At 34.2% G+C, this 27,043-nt stretch overlaps 3 protein-coding genes and 1 long non-coding RNA gene across 5 annotated transcripts; 3 read left to right on the plus strand and 1 right to left on the minus strand.

Moving 5' to 3' along the window:
- Window positions 1–1,397: 1,397 nt before the first annotated feature.
- LOC110705131 (protein CHROMATIN REMODELING 35-like) lies at window positions 1,398–9,480 on the plus strand. 2 transcript variants are annotated; one of them, XM_021882971.1, is made up of 7 exons: window positions 1,398–1,542; window positions 1,749–1,790; window positions 2,627–3,069; window positions 4,065–4,256; window positions 5,424–5,582; window positions 6,999–8,782; window positions 9,167–9,480. In XM_021882971.1, the coding sequence occupies exons 2-7, from the start codon at window positions 1,760–1,762 to the stop codon at window positions 9,168–9,170; spliced, it is 2,613 nt and encodes an 870-aa protein (XP_021738663.1). In that variant the 5' UTR covers window positions 1,398–1,542; window positions 1,749–1,759; the 3' UTR covers window positions 9,171–9,480. The 2 variants fall into 2 exon arrangements, with proteins under 2 accessions (XP_021738663.1, XP_021738664.1); XM_021882972.1 differs by having other exon boundaries at window positions 4,068–4,256.
- A 701-nt stretch (window positions 9,481–10,181) lies between these two features.
- Window positions 10,182–13,188, plus strand: LOC110705132. The gene is made up of 2 exons (XM_021882973.1): window positions 10,182–11,905; window positions 12,852–13,188. Exon 1 carries the CDS (start codon window positions 10,882–10,884, stop codon window positions 11,878–11,880), a length of 999 nt encoding a protein of 332 aa, XP_021738665.1. The 5' UTR covers window positions 10,182–10,881; the 3' UTR covers window positions 11,881–11,905; window positions 12,852–13,188.
- Window positions 13,189–14,945: 1,757 nt separating this feature from the next.
- Window positions 14,946–17,227, minus strand: LOC110704878 (putative F-box protein PP2-B12). Its single transcript, XM_021882692.1, has 3 exons — window positions 16,889–17,227; window positions 15,439–15,566; window positions 14,946–15,333 (listed from the first exon to the last, which is right to left on the minus strand). Exons 1-3 carry the CDS (start codon window positions 17,225–17,227, stop codon window positions 14,946–14,948), a joined length of 855 nt encoding a protein of 284 aa, XP_021738384.1.
- Window positions 17,228–19,281: 2,054 nt separating this feature from the next.
- On the plus strand, window positions 19,282–21,618 carry LOC110705134. The gene is made up of 2 exons (XR_002508043.1): window positions 19,282–19,744; window positions 21,181–21,618. It is a non-coding gene; the product is annotated as an uncharacterized LOC110705134 (long non-coding RNA).
- The last annotated feature ends 5,425 nt before the right edge of the window (window positions 21,619–27,043 follow it).

Genomic DNA, 27,043 nt, shown 5'->3' on the forward strand with positions numbered 1-27,043 from the left:
TCTGGTGGAGGCTAGGTGAGGGTGTGGTAAGGTTTTGAGCTAATGGAGGGTTGTGGATTTTCAAGTTGGTGATAACCGGAGGTGGGGTCAGTGAAGAGGTACGGTGAGGCTAATGGGTAGGGTGGTTTTGATTAACATTGCACATGTGTCACACTTTTTAAACATGATGCGAATTAGTCACGTTTAATTCTGCATAGATGTTTATTAAAAGGCGTTTTTATTTTTGAATGATCAGCCAAAGGTCATATTTCTCTTGATATTTTTTTCCGAAATTCTTTCACTTTTTTTCATGCCACAAAACATACAATTACTCCTCTTTCCCCATACAAAAGTAAGCATCGAACAAATTCTTATATGGTATGACCCCACACCCAAAAAAAATTGTGAGTTGTCGTTGTTTTTTTTCACTGACCTTTTATGACGTGATAATCTAAACTGAATCACATGTTTAAATGAATTCGTTTCGTAAAGGTAATAAAGTAAACACAAAATAAGGCATGTTAACTATTATTAATATAAGTATATTTTTTTCTTCGGTCTATTATAGTTAACATTCAAAGTATTTAATGCTAAAATACGTACTTCATAAATTTTTATTGTCTATATGCAATAACGCAACTGAGTCATTTATAGTACTCAAAAACCTATAGTACATAATCTTCACTTGAACTTATTGAACTTGATTGGTGCTAATCAACCCTATGTTGAGTAATTTCACTATATTTTTACGTGATTAAACTTGATCAGTCATAAATAGACCACAAGTTTATATCACACTCTATAATTCTTACTCCCTCTTTTACTTTTTTACGGTTACATTTGGTTTATTGCGTAGGTATAAGAAAAAAAATACGGGGAATATGTAAAATGAGAATATTTGTTTTGGGAATAACTAAATATTTTGGTAAATGCAAATAGTTACTTTGGGAAAATATAAATATTTTAGTAAATGAAAATAGTTGCATTGAAAGTTGGTAATATGAGATTGTGAGGGTAAGTGTATTAGGAGTGAAAATGAAGGGGTAAATGTGTAAAATTAGTATTCTACATAGTATTCTTGTATAAAAGTCTAAAAATTTACCAATAGAAAGAATTAGCTCAAAATAGAATAGGAACGGAGAAGGTAACAACAAACAAAATATGCTAAAACAATATCCAAGGAATACATCTCCAATAGGATGGTTAAAAATTACCTCGGTTTCTCTTTATTAACATCAAAAAGATATTACTGAGTATTTGTGATCATAAAAATTACCAATAGAAAGAATAATAAGAAATGGAGGAATGAGTAGTAAAAAAAAACTAATGGACCAATGGGATTCAGCCACGTGTCAAAAAGCCACATCAGCATTCGCCTTGACACATTTTCCACTACCCCTAGTCCCTCTATTTATCTCTCTTTTTTACTTCTCCTTTATTTCTCTCTCCTCACTGCACACAACGCCAGTCCCAAGGGCACTCCTCAGCTCTTCACCTTCCGCCACCCCTCCAAACACCGCGTTTCGATCACCCAACACCACCCGACGACGTCGTTTCTTCAATGTGAGTCCTCTATTCTCTCTTCTCCTCTTCTATGGCTTCTGATTTCCGATTCTAGGGTTTATAATTTCTCAAAATTTCCCCTCTTTTTAGTGATCATCTGGAAAATCAACTAGTTTTGCTAGTGCTGTCATTTTTTTTTTTTGACAATATTTTTTTATTTTTATTTTACAACATTAATTTGTGTATTGTTTCCTAATTTTTTTTAGAGGATTAAAACATGAAGCGTGGAGCTGCTGAAGTCTGTACAGGTTATTTCATTCCCATTTTTCGCATGTTTTTTTTTTTTTTGTTTCTTTTGTTAAATTTATAGTCCTCAATTTGTGTTTGATTTTCCTATTTAATATTGGTTTTATTTTTTGTCTGGGTTTTCATGAAATAATTATCTGTTAAATTTATCTGGGTTTTCATGAATTTTTTATAATGGAGGAAGTGGCCAAGTGGGTAATTCATGAAATATTGAAAATTCTTTTTATTTTTATTTTTTACATAACATTTTTCGGGGTTTTGGGAATTGACAAGGCTCCATACTCCATAGATCATCAGTCAAAGCGTTATAAATAGTTATTTTTGGTGAAATTTCATGAGTATGTTTCATGCTTTTGTGTTGTTTGATGAATATATACGAATATACATGAGTTTGATGAATATTAAGGCTATTTACCTAAGTTATTGTGAATACAATTTTCTCAAATGATTTTGCGGACGAAAAGAGGTTTTAGTACATAGTACAAGTTTTTGTATTGATACAGATTTATTAACTAAGGAAATTTTTGGGAAGATCTGATTGATTTATTGTGATGAATGTAAAAGCATATTTTCTCAAATTGGTATGAATCTCCATTCTAATTAGACTCAAAAGGTGTTATTTATTCGTAGAACCCCATATTATCATTATTTAAACGTATAGTTGATTTGATGTAAATTGTAATGGATCATTTGAGCGTTTTTGAGATTTGTCTGTGTATTTTCTAGTTCTGTGATTGATGAGCTGATATGTTTATGTTAGTCTTTCATAATTTTCGAAACTTCCAGCTTGTATTGTTAGTGCTTCTATAAGTTAATGGATATTCCTTGGATGAAACAGATAACTATGCTGCGAGTAGTAAGAAACTGAAGTTTTCTCATGGAGGAGGAGAAAAACCCACACTGTTTGATTATTCTGATCCATTCACAATTCCAGAACTACTAGATAGCATCAGCTGGGGTAAATATGGAAGTGTTACGAAAGATGTTGAAGCATTGGTTGCGCGAAAGGTTCAGGTTTTTAATTCTCTGTTTACAACAAATCCCGAATTCGAATTTTCATCACCGTATGCAAAATACGATGTAAAAGGAGAAGTGGTTACGGATATTGTTGATTTGGATAGTCTTGAGAGAAAGTGCATCACTCCAAGATCTGAACCCTTGTTGATAATTGAGTCAGATGATGAGGAAGATGTTGACCGAAAAAACTTCCTTCACTTTCAAGAGATTGCCTTACCCAGGCCTCCACCGACTAACATTGAACTCCATGCAGAGACCTTGCGGGTTAGATTTTTATATCTCTCTTTGTCCAAGGCTTATATTAAACTTCTCTTTATAATTTGCAATATATTTATTGAATTACCCTTTGTATCACTAATTGCTGATTATTTGTTCTGCCAAGTCTTTTTGGGGATTTCTTCGGTTCTTCCCATGTCAAACCAATTCTTTTTTTTTCAATCTCAAGTTTGCCATATTGTTTTATCACTTGTGCACTGTTTTGTAAAATGCTCTTTAATTGTTTTCAGTCCTTCATATTGTCAATAGAGATTGTCCTGTCAAATGTTATAGTAGCAGTCTTTTGAATTGCAAGTTTGCTACTGCAACTTTAGTGAAAAAAATTTATCATTGATAAGATTGCATCTTGTTTGACGTGTGATTAATGAAGCCGTGTTTTGTGTGAATAAAACTGATAAAAGTGAAATTTAATGGAACAGACTATTGTTCAATCTATTAATGTTCTGCACTTTCAAAGGAAACGGCAGGAGTTAAGCTTTGGTGAAGGTCTTTAGCTGAGAATTAACCGCTTATTATCGTCATTACATATTCTTGTCTGGCATGCTGAATTTTAATCAGCAGCAAAACAATCTAGACCCTAATTGTACCTTCTGAATATTGGCATGCTAAATGACTTGTGTCAAGACTCAAGAGGCTCAAGAGTTTGTTGCCTTTTGTTTTTCTAAGCCAGTCAGGTTAATATTTTTGCCTGACTTGTGCTGCTTTACCTTTCTTCTAAATCAACAACCATTATTCAATGTTGTATTCTAATGATTTAAGTTTAAGAATAATATAAGCTTCTATAGACGTTTGAATGTTTGATGTCAAAACCTGTCCTCTCCATTCTTAATGTGTATTGATTAGCTGACTACTTGTGACGGCTTAGTTTTGTTCACTACTGACTGATGCTGCTTGTTATGATTTAATCCTAGTCATTGTGTTTCCTGGTTATAGTTAAATTATCAAATCTGCTTCCCTTGTTTTGATGGGAACTATTGTGATAGCAGGTTGAAAATTACGTGGATGTCAAACCTGTCAAAACAACTAAAGTAGAAGAGAAGAAAATCGATAAGGTAAAAGACAAAGGTGTATATGTGGGTATTGAAGACGAGTTAAATGACGATTCAAATGAAGCCGAAGATGAAGAGTTGTCAGACATGTGGAAGGAGATGAATTTTGCGTTAGAGTCTTCCAAGGTATACTGCTGGTTGTATTTTGTTATTTTTTCTCGTTGCTCTAACAGATCTACTGCTTGCAATTTTCTGTGATTTCTTTCCTTATCTTCTCTTTCTTTTTATTTGTGTTTCTTTACTTCTTATTTTTTTGTAAAAATATTTTATGTTATGTTATGTTATTTCGTTTAGTTGTTGAGGCATGCTGGATAGTAATTGATTTTCTTCTTATTTGTATGTTAGTTGTTGTAGCTTAGGCATTGTGGTGATTTAAATTTGAGTCGGTCATTTTTGGATTACAATGCATCAGATAATCTGCTTTGATGGCATTATATTTTTTTTTATCAAAATTGATTTATTAATGTTCAAAGGAGCAATGCTCAAATCCCATATACATTTAAAGTGTGAACTTTGCATAAGATGGGAACGGAAAATGTTTGGATGATATAAAGTATCTCTTGTGTATATACTTAATATTCTAAACTACTGTAAGCAAAGGTTGCAAACTTGTGTGAGATGCATTTGCTAGTATCTTGTGAATATGCAATTGGGTGTATGTATATATATCTTTTTTTATTTGTTAAATCTCATGTATTTCAACTTCTTGTGGTCTTACCATCTTGTGCCACCCTGATCGGATCCGTTGGCTTGTAACTGTATGCCGCAGGCTTTTCACAAGTTAAAGAATATGAATGTTTAATTGTTATGAGAGAACTGATGCTCACTTTTCCTTATTTTTATCGAAGATAATTGTACACATAGTTACATAGCTCTCTATGGAGAAATCTGGAATATACTGTTCGGAGCAGGCTGAATTAGAAAACAACACTGTTTATTACTTTGATTTATGTAATCCATGTTAAGCTTTTGCCTTAGTTTGCAAATAAAACTGTTTTTGATATTTCCGGTTTGTGTGAGTGGCTGGCTGATCTTTTCTCTTGTTTCTGCATGCTAGTATGCTCCTTGTTGCACTCATCATCATTTAGACCTTTCCTTCCATTTGTGCTTTTTATTTACTTTTGTACAGTATGATGAATTGATGACTACTGCTGTTTAGTATATCAAACCTTAATTTGTAATCCCACTTTAATGAATTTCTGATCCCTATTTAGTCTTATCATCGTAGAATATGGTGAAACTTTCTTTTCTGTATAAAGAACTATTTAACTTGTTATTTATGTCACTTTGTAGGATGTTCCAGCTGATCAATCAGGAGACGAGCAATCGGTGGAAGAAGATGAGGGCTGTGATCATTCATATGTCCTCAAAGATGATATTGGCTATGTGTGCCGAGTATGCGGAGTCATCCAGAGGGCTATCGAGACTATATTTGATTTCCAGTACATAAAGGTTTGAAATAGTTCTTTATTTATGTATTTATTTTTTTCCCATTTCAGATCACGTATATATCTATATCAAGTTAGATCTTTTCTCTTTATTGTTTGATGTATGGATATGAGTATATGACTATTAGTCTGATTTTGTCCTTGATTTACTCAAGTTGTTACTTCTCACTGGAGACTTTTGTGGTTATTTGCTCAGATTTAGTTTGTTGGGCCCTCAACAAGAACTTTAATTTTGATGATCTAGTCCATTAAACACGTGTGTCTATAATTCAAATATTGCCTGCTTTTGAGACAGATCTCTAGTTAATACTTAAAACGACAATTGAGTTAAAGGAAGAGACTATTTGTGGTCTGTAATTTCTTTATCTATAGTTTTGGGATGTAGAGATTTAGTTATAGTAACATTAGTAAGCCAAAAAATGTTTTGGAGGTTCTCATTAGTCCCTTGGGGATATATCTGACAGATATTTTTATAATTCCTTGGTCAGATAGGTAGGTGATTAGGTATTGACTAGAAAAATTTTCAATACTTAGGCCTCGTTCACTTCACCTTATTTTTGTTGAACTGAAATTATTTTTGCTGAAGTTAAATTATTTTTACCGAATTAAAATTAATTTTACTGAACTGAAATTATTTTTGCTGAATTGAAATTATTTTTGCTTAACTGAAATTATTTTTTACTTGTTAAATTTCTTTTCTATAGTTACTGATTTTTATTGAACTGAAATTATTTTTACTGAACTGAACTTATTATTACTGAATTGAAATTATTTTTGCTGAACTGGACTTATTATTACTGAACTGAAATTATTATTATTGAATATTATTTTTTTAAGGTGAAGTGATCAGGGCCTTAAGTTTAAATGTATTTAGCAGAATTCAATTACATTTATTAATTGGTTAAATTGTAGAACAGAACATTATATCATCCTACAGCTCTACAAAATCTTGTTTTGGCTGAAGATATGTGATTGTTAGAATCCAACACTCAGATCGTGACACATATCCTAATAATCATGGTATCTATCTACACCTCTACATTCTTAAAGGTTACTTGATTTTTTCCGTGCGGATGTTACTTGGATGGATTAAGTATCTGTGGTTGTTAACTGTATATGACATTTTGCCATCGGCTTGGAGGCACTTATTTTGTAACTTTCAGTTTATGCTGATGCAAAGCCTGACACCTGGAGTCCTGGACACATACCCGTGTCAGACGAAATTTATCTGTGATAACTGATTAATACCTTTTTTAATTTTATATTAAATTATTTTACAGCCCTGTTGTGTCTGTCAGTATCAATGTCATCATATTGGCTTCTGTTGTCTGGATTGGTGTTCTGCTAGAAGTTCTTATGGCCTTTACTTATGAATTGATGCCATTTGCTTTTCATGACACTCATTTTTTCTTTACATCAGGCTGCTCGCGTGAGAAGCTACAGGTCTGATTCTCGTTCTAACAGAGAGAACGATGACACCGACTACCATCTGGATGGGATTAACCTGCCTGGGCATGATTTGGCTGTGACTGAAATCTCTGCTCATCCTAGGCATAAAAAGCAAATGAAGCCTCACCAGTCAGAGGGATTTAACTTCTTATTGAGCAACTTAATTACTGAAAATCCTGGTGGTTGCATCTTGGCTCACGCTCCTGGCTCTGGAAAGACTTTTATGATCATCAGTTTCATGCAAAGTTTTCTAGCCCAATATCCAGATGCTAGGCCATTGGTGGTGCTTCCTAAAGGAATTCTCCCTACTTGGAAAAAGGAGTTTCAAAGATGGCAAGTAGAGGACATTCCTCTACTTGATTTCTACTCCATGAAAGCTGAAAATAGGTTTCAACAGAAGGAAGTTCTTAGACAGTGGGTAGAGCAGAGGAGCATACTTTTTCTGGGTTATAAGCAGTTCTCGACTATTGTTACTGGTGACAGCTCATGCAAGGCAACTGCTTATTGCCAAGAGGTACTGCTGAAGCGCCCTAGCATCCTTATCTTGGATGAAGGTCATACTCCTAGGAATGAGAACACTGACGTGCTGCATTCACTTGCCAAAGTCCAAACTCCTAGGAAGGTAGTGCTATCTGGCACACTCTACCAAAATCATGTCAAAGAGGTTTTCACCATTTTAAACCTCGTCCGCCCAAAATTTTTGAAGCTTGACGAATCCAGGAGCATAAAGAAACGTATCATGAGTAGAGTGCAATTTCATGGGTTTAAAAAGCAGTTGAAAGGAGGGAATGTTGAGAGCAATTTTTTCGATCTTGTTGAATACACCCTTCAGCAGGATGAAGACTGGAAAAGAAAGGAGGCTGTAATCAAAGATCTGAGGGAGATGACAAGCAAGGTATTGCACTACTACAGGGGTGACTTCTTGGATGATCTTCCTGGACTTGTAGACTTTACTGTTCTTCTCAGTCTGAGCCCTCAACAGAAAATTGAAGTTGATAAGCTGAATAAGAGGGAAAAAACAAAATTCAGGAAAACCTCATTGGGTTGTGCAGTCTACACTCACCCAAAGCTCAAGCTTTTTTCAGACAATAATCCTGGTTCTGAAAAACGGTCATTGCAATATGATGCCAAGATTGATGAGCTGGTTGAAAAGATAGACATTAGAGAAGGAGTCAAGGCTAAATTTTTTTTGAATATGCTGCGTTTATGTGAAAGTAATGGAGAAAAGCTACTGGTGTTTAGCCAGTATTTGCTGCCTTTAAATTTTCTGGAACGGTTAGCTGTCAATAGGAAGGGGTGGTCTGTTGGTAAAGAGATATTCATGATTTGTGGCGATACATCTACTGATCTGCGAGAATCACATATGGAGCAGTTCAATAACTCCCCTGATGCACGGGTCTTCTTCGGATCAATCAAAGCTTGTGGAGAAGGAATATCTCTTGTGGGAGCCTCCCGGATTATAGTCTTGGATGTCCATTTGAATCCGTCTGTGTCGCGCCAAGCAATAGGGCGTGCATTTCGTCCCGGTCAGGAGAAAAAAGTTTTTGTTTACCGACTGATTGCTGCTGACTCCCCTGAAGAGGAAGACCATCTTACGTGCTTCAAAAAGGAACAAATTGCAAAAAGGTGGTTTGAGTGGAATGAATACCGTGGAACACAAGATTTTAATATAGAGCCAGTTGATCTAAAGGACTGTGGTGATTTATTCTTGGAGAGTCCGGCGCTAGCTGAGGATGTTAAGGCTTTGCACCGAAGGTTAGTTCGACTTTCTGTTCTCATATCTTCTTTATTTACTACTATGTCACTTCTGATTTACACCGTTATACCATTTGTCCCTTTATATTGTATACTTTCATTAAATGGATGCCCTAAATTGTTTCTCACACTTCTTTTTTGGATAGTCTAACATCTAAATATCATCTTGTTTTCCCTCTTTCTTTTCTTTATATAATCTCTTCCTAAAAATGCTACTTGTTTCTATTCAATTTTTAATATTTCAACTTTTTCATTCTAGTGTATGTCCTGTTTATGTGTTATATTTTATAGCATTAATATTTTTAGCCAAATCCAAAATTCAGGGAGGAAGGGAGTCTTTGTATATTTCTGCGAACTTATGCAAATTTAACTTGCGTGTTGTAGGTAAATTGTCAGTAAAGGAGATGCCTGAAGATGCTTAACCTTTGCTAACTGCACAATTTTACTTTTTAAGCAATACAAGTCTGTACACAGGGAGAATGAACTTTTGAAGTTGGAACTATGATTTTGGTGGGACTGTATATATTTATGACAGCTGTTGGAGAAAGGTTAGGTGTTCTAGTTACTGCAGTGCTGAAGTTTGTTGTAATGCAAACTAGCATGTTGGTGTATGCACTTTCTGAATGTTGATCTGTATATTTTTAGATGAACCTGTTTCTAAGCTTCACTTTGCAGCATTGATTTTCTTTGATATGCCATCCACCATTTGCAGAGTCAAATTCAAGCATACACTAATTAGATAAAAAACAAAACATAAATTGACTACCCTCAATTTTTTGAAGCATAGAACTTAACTGCATGGTTGGTTGGGATGGAGATTATTTCCAAAGATTTCATTTCTCTGTATTCGGTTTAAGGTAAGGGGTACTTTTGTTGAATGTGTTATATTACTTGTTTGTAGATTTTTCACACATTAATGTACCTGTTGAGCAGAAAATGAAACAAGAATAAGTCACAGGCAGCGAACAAAGCCTTAGTTTTTTAGGCACAATTGTCCGAAAGTATCTGATTTTGCTCAAATTTGTAAGCTAGTCTTTCCATTTTTGTAAAAGGCACACTTTTTTTTTGAAGAAAACTTGTATAAGGCACACTTGAATCGATAATTTAAGTAACACCCAGCCAATGTTATCTCCTCTCTCGCCTCAGCTTACAACATCAAAACAGCTAACCATTGTTAGCCTGCTGTTCCTTTGCTAAATATGAAAGAAAACACACCCTCAATTTCCATCAACAATCTTCCCCCAACAAACATAAAAGTAGTTGCACCCTCAATTTCTAGCCGCCACCAACAATGATCATAGACAATATCGGCCACCTCACACAATCCAAAGTCGCAAGTAGTAGATGCAAAAACATTGAACGAAGTTTAATTTTCTGTTTTCTTATACTGCCTCCGTTACAGGTTATGTGCAACGATTTGAAATAAAGCAGAGAGGAAAAATGTCTAATCGTTGCACATAACTTGTAACGGAGGTAGTACTTACATATGTTAACACGTGCCAATTGTCAAAGTAACTTGTTATTACAGGTTGAGAATAGATTGAACTTGTTAAAATAAAGCTCATCCCAAATTAGGATTGTTGTAGAATAAATAGAAAGTTGATAATTTTAAAAAAAAAAAAAAAAAAAATCAAGTTGGGGTTACCATAGTACTGTACTAATTTAAAAAATTTAAAAAATAACCTTTCAAATTTGGTATGCGCCTTATCGGCTTATCCCCTCAAACAAATACTGTTACCATTTCCCTTCACTAAAACCCTAAATTCCCCTAACCCCTTCAGAGTTCAAATTACAAATTACAAATTTTAGGTTGTAGTAATCGTCTTCATAATTCAGATGATGCCGATCCAGAAGAAGACGAAACCATCGTTCCGTCAAAATAGAAGAAAAATAAGACGAAATTACCATAATTGAAAGAAGACCTCGACAACATCAACAATGGCGATCTTGAGGAAGAAGAAGATAGAATAAGCTATCTCCCAGATAATCTCCTTGTCACCATTGTTGATCACATTTTGTCTCAGCTCGATTCCCCCGTCATTCACTCCTTTGTACTAAAGACTAACGTTTACTCCAATGTTGATCCGCATCCCTCTTTTATGCTTCAATGGATTACTCACATCTGTCTTCGAAATCCGGAGGTAATCGTGGTTAGCTTCTACTTTGGTTTATTTGAATTGCCCGTTTGTCTTTTCACAACTCAATCACTTTCTGTACTTCGACTTTCATTTAGATGGAAGTTTCCCGATGATTATAGAGATGATATGTTGTGTATTAATCTTCCTAATTTGAAGGAACTTGAATTGTGTCTTCGTGATTCAAATCATACTTTGATACGTACTCTTTTTAAATCTTGCCCCTTTTTGGAACGATTATCTCTAACTGTTGTGTTAGATAAAGAGGATCACTTGGTTGATATTGTTGCCCCTAACCTCAATAGTTTGGAAATATTTATGGTAGCTAACACTAACTTAAGGAGCTACTGCAACTGGATATTTTCTATTGATGCTCCGTTGCCCTTTTATAAGTTTGTGAATAAACAAAAGGTGCTACAAGAAGCCATTGTTACTATACCTAAGTATTATAGCAATGAACGAGATGCTTATCTTAGCCGGATAGTACCACTTTTCCAAGGGATATCTTGTGCTAGATACCTTACCTTCGAAGACACATTTCCGGGTCTTTATCTGATGGATGTTGCCCTGCCAATCTTCCATAATCTCACCAATTTAATGATATCATTTGGGATTTTGGAATCAGATAGTCAAGTTCCAAGTTGTTTGCTAATTAATCTCAAGACACTAAAGATAGAGGATATGAAGTTAAATGACCAAGGGATCAAGTTTCTGGAAGATATCCTATGTAATGCAACTGTTTTGGAGCAGCTTGATATTTGTTCGGATAATGAACTTTATGAGGATGATGTTGAATATGGAGTTGTATTGATGGAATACAAGTTTTGTATGAAGCTTTTCATGCTTCTAAGGAGATCATCAAACTGTTTAATCAACTTCTCTGGTTCTATATTCACTACATCAAGTAATGCAATTAGGAATGGCAGGTTTGTTTGCGATATTACAAATTGCATGGATGAATGACATTGCTAAATGTCAGGAAATGCAGGTCAGCTACACATTTGCTATCCATTTGCCATTTCGCAAATACTTTTATTCATTGCCTCACATGCATTTGCCCAGGTTTATGCCCTTGAGATAAGTATTTGTATTTCATTTTGATGGAAATAACATGCATATCTTCTGCATAGTTCTGTGGTGTACTTGTATCATGGCTTCCCATGCTTATATTTACATAACCCTAACTGTGAATGAAGAGAGGTTTGAGCAGGTATATCTGTTTTACAATTGAGACGGATTTTTAAAGAAGGGGTATACCAGTATTGCATAGTTGCGCCCACTTAGCTTGAATATTGTAGCATAAATTTTCATTACAACTACACTGAAGGATGTATTTATAACTCCTGCAGTCCTTCTTGGAGGTCTGAATACCTTTTGCTTAACTCTGCAATTTTTGCACACTTGACTCTGCTCTACAGTAGGACATGATTCAGTTGTGGATTTACATTCTATCTGCTTGCTAGAGCTTGTACTTTGTGTGCTGTGTATATTGCTTGTAATGTGTGTTAAAACGAAGCTTATGAGTTATATCTTTGCTTTACTTGTGGTCACATTTAGTTTCCTATGTCTTGGCTTCTCTGTTTTTTTTCTTTCTCTTGCTTTCTTTTCCCCTGCTCTCCTTTTGTTTGTGTATGTGTGTGTGCTTTCATTTTCTGATTTACACATTACACCATTTGTCCCTTCATATTCTAAACTTTCATAATAAAGTTGCCATTATTGTTTCCCACACTTCTTATTTGGATAATAAAACATCTATTTCTAATGCAACATCATAAATTATGGGCATAAATGTCATCTTGTGCTCTATTTAACTTCCTAAATATGCCACTTGTTCCTATTCAATTTTAGATATTCTAATTGTTGCATACTAGAGTTTGCCTCTTCTATATGAAAAATTTATAGCAGTAACATTTGTGCCAAACCTTAACATTCAGGGACAAAGGGAGTAATTGTATCTCAGTGAACTTATGCACTTTCTAATTGTCAGTGGTTGTGGAAGGAGATGCCTGAAGATGCCTTAACCTTTGCTAACTGCCGTTTTAGTTTTTAAGCAATACAAGTCTGTACACAGGGAGAATGAGCTTTTGAAGTTGGAACTATGATTTTGGTGATGCTGTATATATCTATGACCGTTATCGGAGAACGATTAGGTGTTATAGTTACTGCAGTGCTTAAGTTTGTTCTAATGTAATCCGGCATTTTGGTGTATGCACTTTCTAAATGTTGATCTGTATATTTTTAGATGAATCTGTTTCTAAGCTTTACTTTGAAGCATTCATCCTCTTTAATTTGATTTTTAGTAAGATTATTTACAGACCTACAACAATAACAGCGCGTTTTCTGTGTGGTTGGCCACACTTTGTGACCAAGGTTACTTGGTCGGTCAGGAGTTACTTATACATGAATTACTAGGTCGATCAAGAGTTACTCGTGAAAAAGTAATCCCGGCCACACGGTGTGGCCAGCCACATAAAAATTTGTGCTACAATAAACACAGGAAACATACTATGATTTGTACGTAACAGAGCTGATAAGGTATTTTTACATTGGTTGTTAAAGCTGAGCTCGTGGTGGAATGTCGTCATCTGTTGGTGGTTAAGGTTTCAGGTGGTGTTGTAGGAGGGTTAAACATAGGAGATGGATTGAAATTAGGCTTAGGTTCCGATGGGGAATTGACTCCTCCGAATGGTGGTAAAATCATCTGTGGTTGCTTTAGGCAGGTGCGGAGATGGTTGTGGATTTTCAGCAGGCATAGGTTCTGATGGTGGTTCTGCACTTCTGCCACCTCTAAAGGTGGAGGAGCGGAATCATCACCTGAAGGTGGAGGTGGCTAAAAAGATGGTGGTGGATTCAGAATGATCACAGGTGTTCACGGTGGAGACGACACCGGCCTTGGAGGGGGCACCTTTGTTGGAGTTGATGGAGGAGGCGCTGTCCTTGGAGTTGGTGGTGAAACTGCTTGTAAATTTTTTTGAAAAAGTAAAGCCAGACTAAACACCTTAGCAGGTGGCAAAGCTGGGGCTGGCCCAGGTGCTGGTGCTGGTGCTGGTGCTTGCAGATGGCCGTTTGAGGTTGTGATTTGTTAGTGAAAGCCATAGTTCGTTGCCAACATCACCGTTAATAGTGAACTCATCACCATACTAATATGATAGTCTGCCATATAAATTTTTAATTTGATTCAATGAAATTTGTTTCTGAACATTTACAACTCTTGGGAAAATTTTAAAGTATTGGAATTGCCATAAATTACATGATAATAAGAATGTGTAAAAACATATCATAGACATCACCATTTCATTCATTTGTTTTGGAACTGCATAGTGAAAACACCTTTTTCTTGTTTCCTGTTTTTGGTTTTTGGTTTTCAAAAAAACAAAAAACTAAAAACCAAAACTGATGCCAAACAAGCCCTTAGAGATTTGTTGCTCTCTATCTTCTTTATTCCTTTTTATTTTCTCCAGTCTTAGAATAATATTACATCGATTAAATTGTTTAATGGTTCATATTCGAAGGGTTTACAATTTCTATACTCCTTGCATTAAACTATAAGATGATGAATAAGCCTTTTTTTTTTTTTTTTACAAGAATGAATAAGCATTAATAAACCTTTAGAATTTGATTTGACTAATATATTTCCTTAAGCTCGTGTCATTTTCTTTTACTCAGCTTGCTGAATGGAACAGCTAGCAACACAAGTTGCTGAGTAGTACATTGCGATAATTTTGTAACTTGTTAGATAGCTAGACACGCGATTTTTAACTCATGTTATTACAATTTGATTTGGTATTGATGTGAATAAAATGGATTGTTTGCATTGGTTCAATTTTATCCTGTGCATGCTTTTTATTTGTTCCTCTATGTTTTTCATAAGAAAATGTATAACCACAATACCAAAATGTAATTAAAAACTAATCATCTTTCAAATTGTTTATCAGAATTATTCAAACCAATGTATCATCTGTTCATTGGTACATTACTTTCATTTCAAGTTCATCACCTCCACAAACATAAATTCCTTCCATAAACCATTACTCGATTTTTGGCCTAATCTCAATTCCTTGAACAACTAAACTACCTTTAGCAAACCCATTCTCAATCTCCATTAGCGAAAATGTCACTTGTTCATCTTCTTCCCTAGTATAAAACTCCCCAATTTCAACCTCAACCCACCCATCTATCCTCTTCTTCGAAAGCTTAACATTATTCCCTTCTGGCCCCTCACCACCTTCACGACGACATGGGTCTAAACAGGCCATCCCGGTCACCACTTCGCCTCCTGAAGTTTCAATAGTAACCTCTATGGGAAAATCATAGATATCCCATATGCTACGATTTGTAACATCAAACACAAGGTATGCAGCATACCTGGTGTTTGGAGATAGCATCGACGTTGTGATCCCACCTTTTATTTCAAACCTGTTGACATAACATTAATAAGGCAACATGATCATTTAGTTTGAAGGATAACAAGTCGGAATGTAACATTAACAATTAAAGAGATCGAAAACAAGTGAAAGGAACCTCAATCTAGGAATCACATGCCGCACAAGCAAATGCCAGTAACTTGGTCTTTCACCCCATGTTATGCCTAGCTTCCTTGCCAAAAGTGTGCAACACATTTTGCCAGTTGATTTTTCCAGCGAAAATTTCTGATGAAGAGTTTAGATTTTTGGTTGTTTCATTAGTCACAACAAAACACATCAAATAAGCAATCAAATTTAACAAGCAACGATGAACTGTATAGCTACTATTGGTGTGATATCAGTGCAAAAGAATGTGTCATTTAAACCTCTTAAGTCTTATACTTCCTTTGTTTCTCGATACATGCAACATGTAAAAAAATATCAGGAATCTCAAACATGATTTTTTTTTTTTTTTTTTTTTTTTTTTTTTTTTTTTTTTTTGCAAGAGAGGGGCAAGCCCCAAAACAAAGAAATAACACAAACAGAAAAAAAGAAAAGAAAACAATTGCAAGCAGCTAAAGCTACTAATTATTCCTACTAGCCGGCACCATCCTAGAGTGCGTCATCCCACTCAAGTTCTCCAATAAAACGGCAAGAAGATCCTTCGGGTTTAGTTATTTGGAACTTCTTATAGACAATAGGCTGGAGATCTAAACCCTTTCACAATTATTAAGGAAATGAATGAACTGGGATTATAAAATTAATATTTTGCTAATGTAGTAGCCATGCACGCATAGATCGAGTGAATATATAACTATATAAGTAATACAACTAGATGCGGAGTTAGAATTATTAAATTGTTAAAAGACTAATTAATTGACAATACAATGAACGTCGTCACATTTATCTTATTTATATATATATATTTTTTGTTTATGAAATAATGGTGGAACATGTGACACATAAGCCCTTTACCAGATCTACCTAAATGTAAATATTATTTTATTTCGACAATAACATATATACGGTACTATGCTTTGAATTACGTAAGCTACCAACATTACCATACTTATCAACACATTTGATATTACTCGTATTAAACTTCAATTCACATTTATATCTAGTATTTAATAATATATTGCACAAGATAGTAAAAATTTTTCATACAAATCTCGAAAATTATAATCAAAGTCGGTATAAAAAATTGAAAAAAAAAAAATCAAAATTATAGAATGGTAGGAATATATATACACTTGATTCAATTTGAACATACGATTGTGATTAAAATTATTACGGATTATCTATTTTATTTAATTATAGAGTAACTAGGTAAATAGGTAACATGTCCAATTTGTTTTTGTTTTTGTTTTTGTTTTTTTTTGTTTTTTTTTGTTTTTTTTTTTTTTTTTTGTTATGACAATCCATGAAAGCCAAATCACCATTTATACATCAACACGAGACCAATTATTTTGACATGAAAGAATTAATTAGGAATAATTCAATGTAAAAGAAATCAGGAAACAAAACTCAAATTAAATTCAAATGACCGAAAAAATTAATTAAATTACCATCAATCCTTGGTCAAGGAGAAGAGAATTATCAGCGAGATACATATAGAGGTCCTTCTTTGAGAGAGTATCCAACAAATGCACATGATCAACGTTGGATGCCCGTAAGACAATTTCACGATAATTGGGCGGCAGAAAACGATCCCAGACAATGTCGGAATTACCAACAACATTGTTAAAGGTCGTAGAGAGCGTCGCGATATGACAAGCATCACGAGGGGTGGTGAATGAAATTACAGTTGCAATGGATTCATCCGGAAGGTTGTTAATAGTAGTTTCAACGATGTAAGAGATTGTTTCTCTTCCGAATTCTAATTGTTCTACCATTTCTCTTGCCATTTTTCAATGATATTAGTGTTTGTTTTAAGGATTTTGGTGTGAGAGTTTATTAGTGGTGTATGTTATGTATAGTAAGTATATAAGGTGACAATGTAAACTTAGGGTTTAAGTCTTTGTATTATTGAACCCTAATAAATGGCAATAAATTCATTTTGATTTTCTCTTAATTTCTTTTGATTTGGATTGGATTGGATTGGATTGGATGAGATATCACTGATTCACTGCCAAGTGCCAACCTCTAATTGTTACTCCATCTGATGTGATCCAATCCGTTTTACAAATATCAATTTTTTATTTTAAGTTTTGCATTCTTTACAAACAACAATTTGACTTCCACTGGTGTTTTATTTATACATAAAGCAAAATATAGTTATGTGGGTACCTGTTAAATTATCAACTTTTTGTTACTCAGTATAGTTTATAGTTATTATTGGTCTATATTCCGCATAGACACATTTATTTTGACACGTAAAGAGTAGAAGTGTAGAACTATGTATATTATGGTTTGAAGATGTATGTACTTGTTAGGGATGGCGGTTAACCTAGCCCGTATTATGGATTTTCTTACGAATCAATATATATACAGACTAATAAATTAAATACGATGTACCATGTAAGTAGCTTTATAGCTTATTATTACTTATTACGTCCTTCTAAAATATATAGATACGACATAATCTAAACCACATTGAAACTTAGGATTTAAGTTTTTGCTTTGAACCCGATAATGGTAATACTTATTAAACTAACTCATATCTACTAATGATAAGGGGATTCGAACACCCAACCTTTTATGAGAAACATAGTTACTTAACCATTTAAGCCAATCATAAACTATGTTATAAATATAAAAATAAATGTATATAATTAATAATCACAAGGTCTAATTAAAGTAGCAACCGGTGCAACGCCCGGGGTACACACTAGTTAACTATTAAACCCACTTATTTTATATAGTGCGGTGTACTCGTATTTTATCATAGTTCTCCTAATTTGATTTCATCTTAATTAAATTGATATTTATACCATAAGATCTAACTCAAACTTAAATTGACCCAAAACAACTTTTCAGCAATGTAATAACTGGACTTGAATTTGGTGAGAAGGGTCAACCATTGGACCATTTTGACTCCACAAACAAAGTAATTACTTTGGTTGGGCCTGTTTAAGGGAGGTCCAGATCAAAGTTCAAAGTTTCAAACCATTACTCGTATCTCAGCTTTCATTCCCCCCCCCCCCCCTTCCTAAAGAAAGCAAATAAAGTACATACTTCTTTTTCTCTCTCTCTCTTCTTTTTTTTTTTTTTTTTTTTTTTTTTTTTTTTTTTTTTTTTTGGGAAAATTTGTTAATTTTTTTTAAAAAACAACTCTCTTGTTTAAAAAAACCTGTTAAAAATTATTGGCAACATGAAACCTGTTAATAAATTTTTTGTTGTTCTTTAAAAAAAACCTCATTTTTTGACGTTGAGTCGTTAACTTCCATTTTCTGGGTGGAGTTGGGGAGGGTACAACCTAAAATCCACCCCATCCCATCATCTATGACAACTATATTTTTTTTTATCCCCATCCTCTGTCCACCTCTCACCAAGTCTAGAGTCTAGACTCATACGATCATAGTCATACCGACCCAATTTGATTGGGCGGGTCAACCCCATTAATATCAAAAAAGTAAATGCTACACTTTAGTTGAGGAGAGACGTGAAAGAAGATAAATAATAATAATAAGAAGATAAGTAATAGTGATAAAACCAAGCTAAGCTTAGTCTAGTGGTAAGATTGTCACCTCCCATCCCCACAAGAGACACTTTAAAGGTGAAGATCCCTTACCATTCCCCCTTAAAAAAAATATGATAGTATTATAAGAAAAACCACCTCAAAGCCATTTTTTTTTGTTTGAAGAGACCTCAAGCCAATTTTCTATTGACTCCAATATTTTATAACTCATTTTTTAAAAATTGAAATTATTTTTCTTAAACTTAATTTTTTTTTGAAGAAACATTAAATTATTTTTTTAACTAAAAGTTAATTGTTTATTCTACCTAGAGAAGTAGAGATAGGCCCTTGCAATAATTTTCATGCGCTCTCTGTCTCTCCTGTTCAGTCCCCTCAAAAATCTCAAACAAGCACATATTTTCCCCTTTACTTAACCCTAAATTCCCCTTCAAAGTTGAAACACCAGCCAAGATTAATTACATATATTAGCTCGCTTCCGAATTCAAATGACGCCGACCAGAAGAAGCCGAAATTATCGACATTGAAGGAAGACCTCGGAAACATCATCAATGGCGGCGGCAGCAGCAGTGAATACGGTGTTATTGAAGAAGAAATTGAAGAGCACAACAACATCAACAATGGCGGCGATAACGAGGAAGAAGATAGATTAAGCTCGCTCCCAGATAACCTCCTTATCACCATACTTTCTCGCCTCTACCGATAATTTCAAATATGGTAGACTTGATTGCAAAATTACAGATCTCATCGAGGTTGAATGACAAGGCTAAAAGTCGGGAAAATGCAGGTCAGTTACACATATGTTCATCATTGTGGTAACCTGTGCTTTTCATTTTGCAAATACTGATTTTTCTATTGCCCAACATTAATCACTTGTGCATTTGCCTAGATTTGAGCCATGTGATAATTTTTTTATTTTTTATTGATGGAATAAATCTGCATTATATTTGCATATTTCTGCGGTGCTGTAAATCCTAGTATCATGGCTTCCCATGCTTATTACTCCGTCCGTCCCAGATTGATAGTCACTAATCAGTCAAATTAAGGAGAATTTAAGAAAGTACATTGAAAAAGTAAATTTACACTTGGGTAACATATTAATATTAAAAAATAATATTAATGGTACTTGAAAAAAGCAAATGTGACTAACATTTTGAGTCACCAAAAATGGCAAAAGTAACTATCAATCGGGGACAGAGGGAGTACTATCCAACACTGACCGTGAATGAAAAGAGGCTTGAGTTGGTATATCATGGCACTCCCCACATATCTTGAATATTGTGTCATGGACTCATGGTTATCCATTGTAATTTGTAACTACACTGAAAAGATGTATTATGTATGTAATTCTTACTTGGAGAAATTAATCCTTTTGCTAAAGTCTTTACTTTTTGCTCACTTGCTCTCTGCTCTATGCAAGGGCAAGTTTTAGCTTTGCATATTTCTTTGGTTGGTTGAGGAGCCAAAGCTAGACTTTTGCTCCTTATTTAGCAAATACTTGGTATTCTATTGCCTCACATATGCATTTTGCCCGGGTTTGGGCCCTTGTGATAAGTATTCTTATTTCATTTTGATGGAAATAATCTGCTTATCTTCTCCATAGTACTGAGTTGTGCTTGTATCTTGGTTTCCCATGCTTATATATACATAACCCGAGTATTGCACATCTGCACCCACTTAGCTTGAATATCGTAGCATAAATTTCCATTGTAACTAGACTAAAAGATGTTTTTACAAGTCCTACTTGGAGATCTTAATCCCTTTTGCTTATCCGTGCACTTTTTGCACTCTTGCACTCGACTCTATAGTGAGGACATGATTCAGTTGTGCATTTACATTCTGTTAGCTGCTAGAGCTTAAACTTTGTGTGGCTGTGTATATTGCTTGTAATGTGTGTGTTAGTGTTAACACAACACTTATGAGCTATTTACTTGCTTTACTTGTGGTCTTATTTATTTTCCTATGTCTTGGCTTCTCTTTTGTTCTTTTGCTTTTCTTTCCCCTCTCCTTTTTTTAGGGTGTGCTGTGTGTGTTCATTCTCCTTTTATGTTCTATGACCCTCCAATAATGGTACTATAGTGAAAATCATGATCCTCTATTCATATTTTGTTAGTTTTTATATGGAAGTGATAGTTTCATGTTATTCTTGCATTATTTCCAAATTTGCAGTCTGTGTTTTAAGTGTTTTTGTAACATATTAAATGCTCTATTTCGCTAATACAGATCAGTACTCTTTGATTTGTCATTGGCAAAGTTCAATGGAGGAAAAGGTAGAGGAGATCAACTGAAGTAATAACTGTATAGGAATCGTGACTGCAAGAGGGCAGATGTACAGATGTTTAATTCATCATTCACTAGGTATCTTAATCTTGGGTGTTTAACCCTTTGATAAAAACATTTTACTTTCTAGCAATACAACTGAACAGGGGAAATGGGCTTTGGAAGTCAGACCTATAATTTAGGTGATGCTGTGTGTATATATATGTTGATGACTGAATTCAGACGGAGAAAGATAGGTGTTACTATTGTCTGCAACGTTGGATGTTTTTATAATGCAATCCTGCATTTTGGTATATACACTTTCTGAATGTTAAATCTGTGTAAGTTTAGATGAACTTGTTTCTGGAGTTGCACTTTGAAGCATATAATCTTCTTTAGAAATACTAGCTGTTCATCAATTGCAGTCTCAAATTCAAGCATATGCTAAATATATTGCTAAGCTTGAATGGTAGTCATTTATTTTACCCAAATTTACACATTGGAAAAATTTGTTGGTTTAGGCTCTGCCCTCCCCATATCTTAGCAAATGCAAGGCTAAAAAGTTGCAGAGTTGAGTAAAAATCAAGCTTACAGGGAGAATAATTGAATATTGAGACGGAGTAATGGAGTATTACACATTTACACAGATTATTTGGTGTAGACATGTAGTGTAATTGTGTAAATTCACTTTGTGTGGCTACGGTGGGAGAAAGGGTAAATAATTTTATTATGCGAAGTGTTTTTGGAAAAAAATAAAATAAAATGGTTTTGGGTATAAGAATGGCTCTAATGAGCCGGTATCCTCACTGGTCAACTTGGATCAAGTTCTTGATTTCCTTTCAATTAAGCCAAATTTTAAGTTGGTACAACGTACAAACAATTTATCTTACATTCTTACCCACTTTAAAGGCAAAATATTATCTCATTGATGTAAGATATAGTTTATTATCTTAACATATCTTGTTGAGTCAAGCTAAGTCTTCTAATAAAATTAGGTCTCCTTATAAAATTAAAATACTTCTTCCTATTTTCTACTACGTATCATCAGCTCTTCCTCTTAAATTGATACATTTAAATACTCTATTATATCTTCACAATATCAACATAATATACCTGCCTCTCTTTTTCCATGGATTTACTCTTGAAGAGGCTAACCAAGCAACAATTCAAACGCAAGGCTCAACCCAAGCAAAAGAATCGGTCTCTATTTTTGTTACCTTCTCATATATTAGCTATAATTCTTAGAAATCTTGATTTTGCAACACTTAGTTCTAACCAACATGAATTTGCTGCTGCACTCCCGGAAGTTTCTTCTCTTTCGACATCGTTACCACCCTCACTGTTCCTCCGGGAAAGGAGTAGATTATGGTATGGTAAAATCCTTAATTTTGTACTTAAACATGTAACAATCTTTGTCGATGCCAGAGAGGACTTTCCCTACAGCAGTAAATTGTTTGATTTTGGATATAAATCCCTCCTATGGTTGCATATGCCGCGAATTAATCCATCAGGGCGGTGTCTTTTCCAGAAGCTTACAGGCCTCGAGTCATTGGAGGTCGAACATACAGCAATCTCGGCTAATGATCCCCTCACGCTAATATCTAACCCTGGTACATGGCTCCGTTGGGATGCTAAGTTTGGGACAAGCAAGCCTCATTGTGACTACGTGTTGTACGTTTTAGGTGATGTTGTTAGTCGACAAGGTATCGAGGTGGTTCAGGAGGATGAAAGTCCAGAACTCAAGTCTCTTCGTCGAAGATGGACAATACTATATCATGGAAAGTGTCAACCGTATATATTACACTCACTTATACATGAGGGAGTTAAAGAGGTAGTGATCAAGGACCCTGAGAAGAGGGGAAAGATGATACTTGGTTCCGAGTTTATGGACCGGTACAAGCTCTTACTTACAGGATACCGGATGATAATTTACAGTTTGCCTAGTGTTTTAAATCTTGAAAGCAGTAATTCGTCGGTACAAATTAAAAATACTTGGCTTTGTTTCGCGGTTGATGATTGTAAAGGACTAGAAGAGGATGAAGACGATATTACTAGTATTGATGATTCTATAAGGGCTTGTTTAGGTTATGCTGATGGTGATGGAGTTGGAGGAAAAAAAGATGATGAAAAAAACAAAGAGCTCAGGGAAGTTGTGACAAAAATACTTGCTGATGACAATCGCAAAATTGTGTTTGAGGCTAATACGGCTTAGTAAGGTGGAATGAAAGGGTACGTCGTGGACTCAGGGAGCACGGTTTGTTAGTATTTATTTTAAAAAATATTTTTCATATTTATGTGATTTTTGTTACTTAACATGTGACTCAAATTAAACTTCTTTAACATATGAGTAATAATTTAGAACATTTGTGTGAGTAATATGTTTAGAACATCTGATTTAAGAATTAAAACAAGTGATTAAAAATTTATAAAATTTGCTTTATGAATTTTTAAACATATGAGTAAATTTAGAACATCTGAGTTATGATTATGAACATGCATGTGAATGAAAATTTTAAACAAACTGATATAGAATATAGAAAGTGTGAGTAAAGAATTTAGAACATAGGTGTAAAAAAAATAGAACATACGCTTTAAAATCTAGATCATATAATTAAAAATCTTAGAACACACGTTTTAAAATTTAGAACATATAAATTCAAATTCTGGAACAAGTTATTTATAATTTATGACATCAAACTTAACTAATTTATGGTTTAGAACATGTGAATACTAAAATTAGAACATTTGATTTAATTTAGAACACCTAAGGAAAAGTTTAGAACATCAGATTTAAAATTTAGAACATACGAGTAAAAATTTAGAACATAAAGAGTGTTCTCACATAAGAAAAATTCTCATGAGAGTCTTCCCTTATACTTCCTCTGCTCTTTTTTACTTGACCTGTTTCTTTTATCACGCTTGTCAATGCAAAAATTTAGCGATCAATAACTTTAATTCTTTATAAGTAAAAATTATAAAAGTTGTATATTACGATAGTACTTATTGAGACGAATTAAAAAAGATATCATAGGAATATATTTTTCCTTATATATCATTCACAAAAGACGGTCAAATGAGAAGTGGTGAATAGTGTAAAAGTCAAAGCGGGTCAAGTAAAAAAGAACGGATTATATATATGTATGTATGTGTATATATATATATATATAGGGGGAGAGATGGATCCAGTGAGAATAGGTTCATATGTGAGAATTCATACTTATATGAGAACTGATTTTAAATTTAGAACATCTGAGTAATAATTTAGAACATCTATGTGAGTAATATGTTTAGAACATTTGATTTAAGAATTAGAAAAAGTGATTAAAAATTTATAATATCTGCTTTATGAAATTTTAAACATATGTGTAAAATTTAGAACATCTGATTTAAGATTATGAACAGATTATTAAAAATTTAGAACAAACTGATATAGAATATAGAAAGTGTGAGTAAAAAATTTAAAACATACGAGTAAAAAAATAGAACATACGCTTTAAAATCTGGAACATATAATTAAAAATTTTAGAACGCACAAATTTAGAACATATAAGTTAAAATTTTAAAACAAGTTATTTAAAATTTATAATATCAAACTTAACTAATTTATGGTTTAGAACATGTGAGTACTAAATTAGAACATTTATGTAACACCCCGACCCCAAACAAATTAGGGAGGGGCCTATTGTCACGAAATGCGCATCGAGGGCCAACCAATGTCCCCACAGACCAACACAAGTCCTTCCGGCGCATTTTGTCACAATAGGCCCCTCCCTAATTTGTTTGGGGTCGGGGTGTTACAAATGGTATCAGAGCAACCCTGCGACCGCGTGCTGACCGTGGATAATTAATCCTATGTCAGTCATCTAGCGGGGGAGAATTCTGGGGCTATATGGCCATAGCCAGACTAGATGTAACACTTTGGCTACCCAGTTGCCATTAGGCGTAATACTGGAGTCCCTAGCTTTCCAAGCGCAACGAGGGCGTTGCCGTTCTCAAGTGGGGGTGTATGTAATACCCCTCATGATTGCTTCAAAAGGATTTGATATACTACTCATATCAACAAGGTGCATCTTCCTTTTAGGGAGCTCATTTGTTAAGATACTCCATAGTTAAGCGTGCTTGGTTGGGAGTAGTCTTGGGATGGGTGACCTCCTGGGAAGTTTTCCTAGGGTGCGCATTTCGTGACAATAGGCCCCTCCCTAATTTGTTTGGGGTTGGGGTGTTACAAATTAGGGAGGGGTGTTACAATTTGATTTGATTTAGAACCCCTAAGGAAAAGTTTAGAACATCATATTTAAAATTTAGAACATAAAGAGTGTTCTCACATAAGAAAAATTCTCACGAGAGCCTCATATAAGTATGCTAGTGACGCACGCCCCCCAAATTTTACACAACGACCTCCATAATTGGTTGTACCCGAATTTGAAGGTTGGAATTGCTCAAGAACTGTTTAGATATCAAAGGGGTAGGCTTGTGTTTATGTGTTTAGGGTTTAATAATATTGTGTTATTAATTATTAAAAGAAGTAGACAATACTCGTATTTTATATGTATCCCAAAATAGGAGACAAATAAACAAACCCAACAAATTAGGTGGGCCCAGTCGAACAATGGCCCACCCGGTCGGCCACGAGTATTCCTTGGAACGTTTAATCCCCCACGAGTGCGGATCGTCTAGCCTTGCAATTAACCGATTGCATTACCATTTCCAACAATATATATATTAGATTATTTTGAAAATTATAATCTATCTTTAATTTTTATACATATTTAGAAAACCTATTAAAGATAAAATTCTAAAATATTTTTCTATCTTATATTCGCTTATCTATTTTATACATATGAAAGATAAAAAGCGGGAAAGTGGGGAGGCTATAGCTCCGGTGGGCAGAGGAAGAGGAAAAGGAGAACAGAAGGGAAAGTTGGGAGTTTTTTTTTTTTTTCCTTTAATTATTTTTCAAATAACCCATTAGAAAACGATGACGCGTGTTAAGTTACCTCCTCTAACCGATTGTCAACCCAACAAAACAGGTCATGGCCTGTTAAAAGAAGATTGGTGTAAAAGGTGGAATTATTTCTAGAATAATTGAAAGTGAGATTATTTTTCGAAAGATCGAGCAAAGGTGGAATTATTCTTTTTCATTTTTTCTAATAAAAAATTGTGAAGTCGAGCAAAGGTGGGATTATTCTTTTTCATTTTTCCTAATAAAAAATTGTGAAGTTGAGCAAAAATCAAACTAGTAGAGAAAAAGAGCTTTGATAAAGTAGATTTGGTTATATTGTGAACTGTGAAGTGATCTTTATTACATAAGACAAGGGAGGAGGCTGTGGTGTCCCCTTGAAAATACTTAACACCCTTTCTTATTTTCCTAAATAATTTTAAAAAAACTCAGCAAATGCACTTTTAAATCTCGCTATTACGAGATATTATATTTACTGCTACTACTTCTTCTGTTTTTTAATAGTTGCAACACACACCTTTTCACGGTATTTAAGAAATGTGGGGTTTACATGATATAATACACTTTAAAATAAGGTGAGTGGTTGTTAGGAGTGTAATTTAGTGGGTCATGTGCTTTTAATAAGGGAAATAATATATTACATCGTTTCCATAAAAAAACTTTTCATATATAGTGTGTTGCAAATATTATGACATTTCCATATTAAAAAGTGTTACAAATATTAAAAAATGGAGATAGTATTAAAAAGTGTTACAAATATATTTTATTTAATATTTTTAAATATACAGATGAAGCCATGAAGGTATAGGACTATAGGGCGAGTACACAAAGGGTCGGGTATAGCCTAAAATCAACCCAATATACAGA

The sequence above is a fragment of the Chenopodium quinoa genome, unplaced genomic scaffold, assembly GCF_001683475.1.
Source record: "Chenopodium quinoa cultivar QQ74 unplaced genomic scaffold, ASM168347v1, whole genome shotgun sequence".
NCBI classification, from domain to species: Eukaryota; Viridiplantae; Streptophyta; class Magnoliopsida; order Caryophyllales; family Amaranthaceae; genus Chenopodium; species Chenopodium quinoa.

What these genes read in the sequence shown, in the direction of transcription:
- LOC110705132 (XM_021882973.1), top strand. Translation starts at nt 10,882, where the DNA reads ATGCTTCAATGGATTACTCACATCTGTCTTCGAAATCCGGAGGTAATC.
- LOC110705131 (XM_021882971.1), top strand. Translation starts at nt 1,760, where the DNA reads ATGAAGCGTGGAGCTGCTGAAGTCTGTACAG. An exon ending in TTGCGTTAGAGTCTTCCAAG is followed by an intron (nt 4,257 to 5,423) that starts GTATACTGCTGG and finishes GTCACTTTGTAG; the next exon opens with GATGTTCCAGCTGATCAATC. An exon ending in TTGATTTCCAGTACATAAAG is followed by an intron (nt 5,583 to 6,998) that starts GTTTGAAATAGT and finishes TCTTTACATCAG; the next exon opens with GCTGCTCGCGTGAGAAGCTA.
- LOC110704878 (XM_021882692.1), bottom strand. Translation starts at nt 17,227, where the DNA reads ATGGCAAGAGAAATGGTAGAACAATTAGAATTCGGAAGAGAAACAATC. An exon ending in TCCTTGACCAAGGATTGATG is followed by an intron (nt 15,567 to 16,888) that starts GTAATTTAATTA and finishes ACTCTTCATCAG; the next exon opens with AAATTTTCGCTGGAAAAATC. An exon ending in CATGTGATTCCTAGATTGAG is followed by an intron (nt 15,334 to 15,438) that starts GTTCCTTTCACT and finishes TTATGTCAACAG; the next exon opens with GTTTGAAATAAAAGGTGGGA.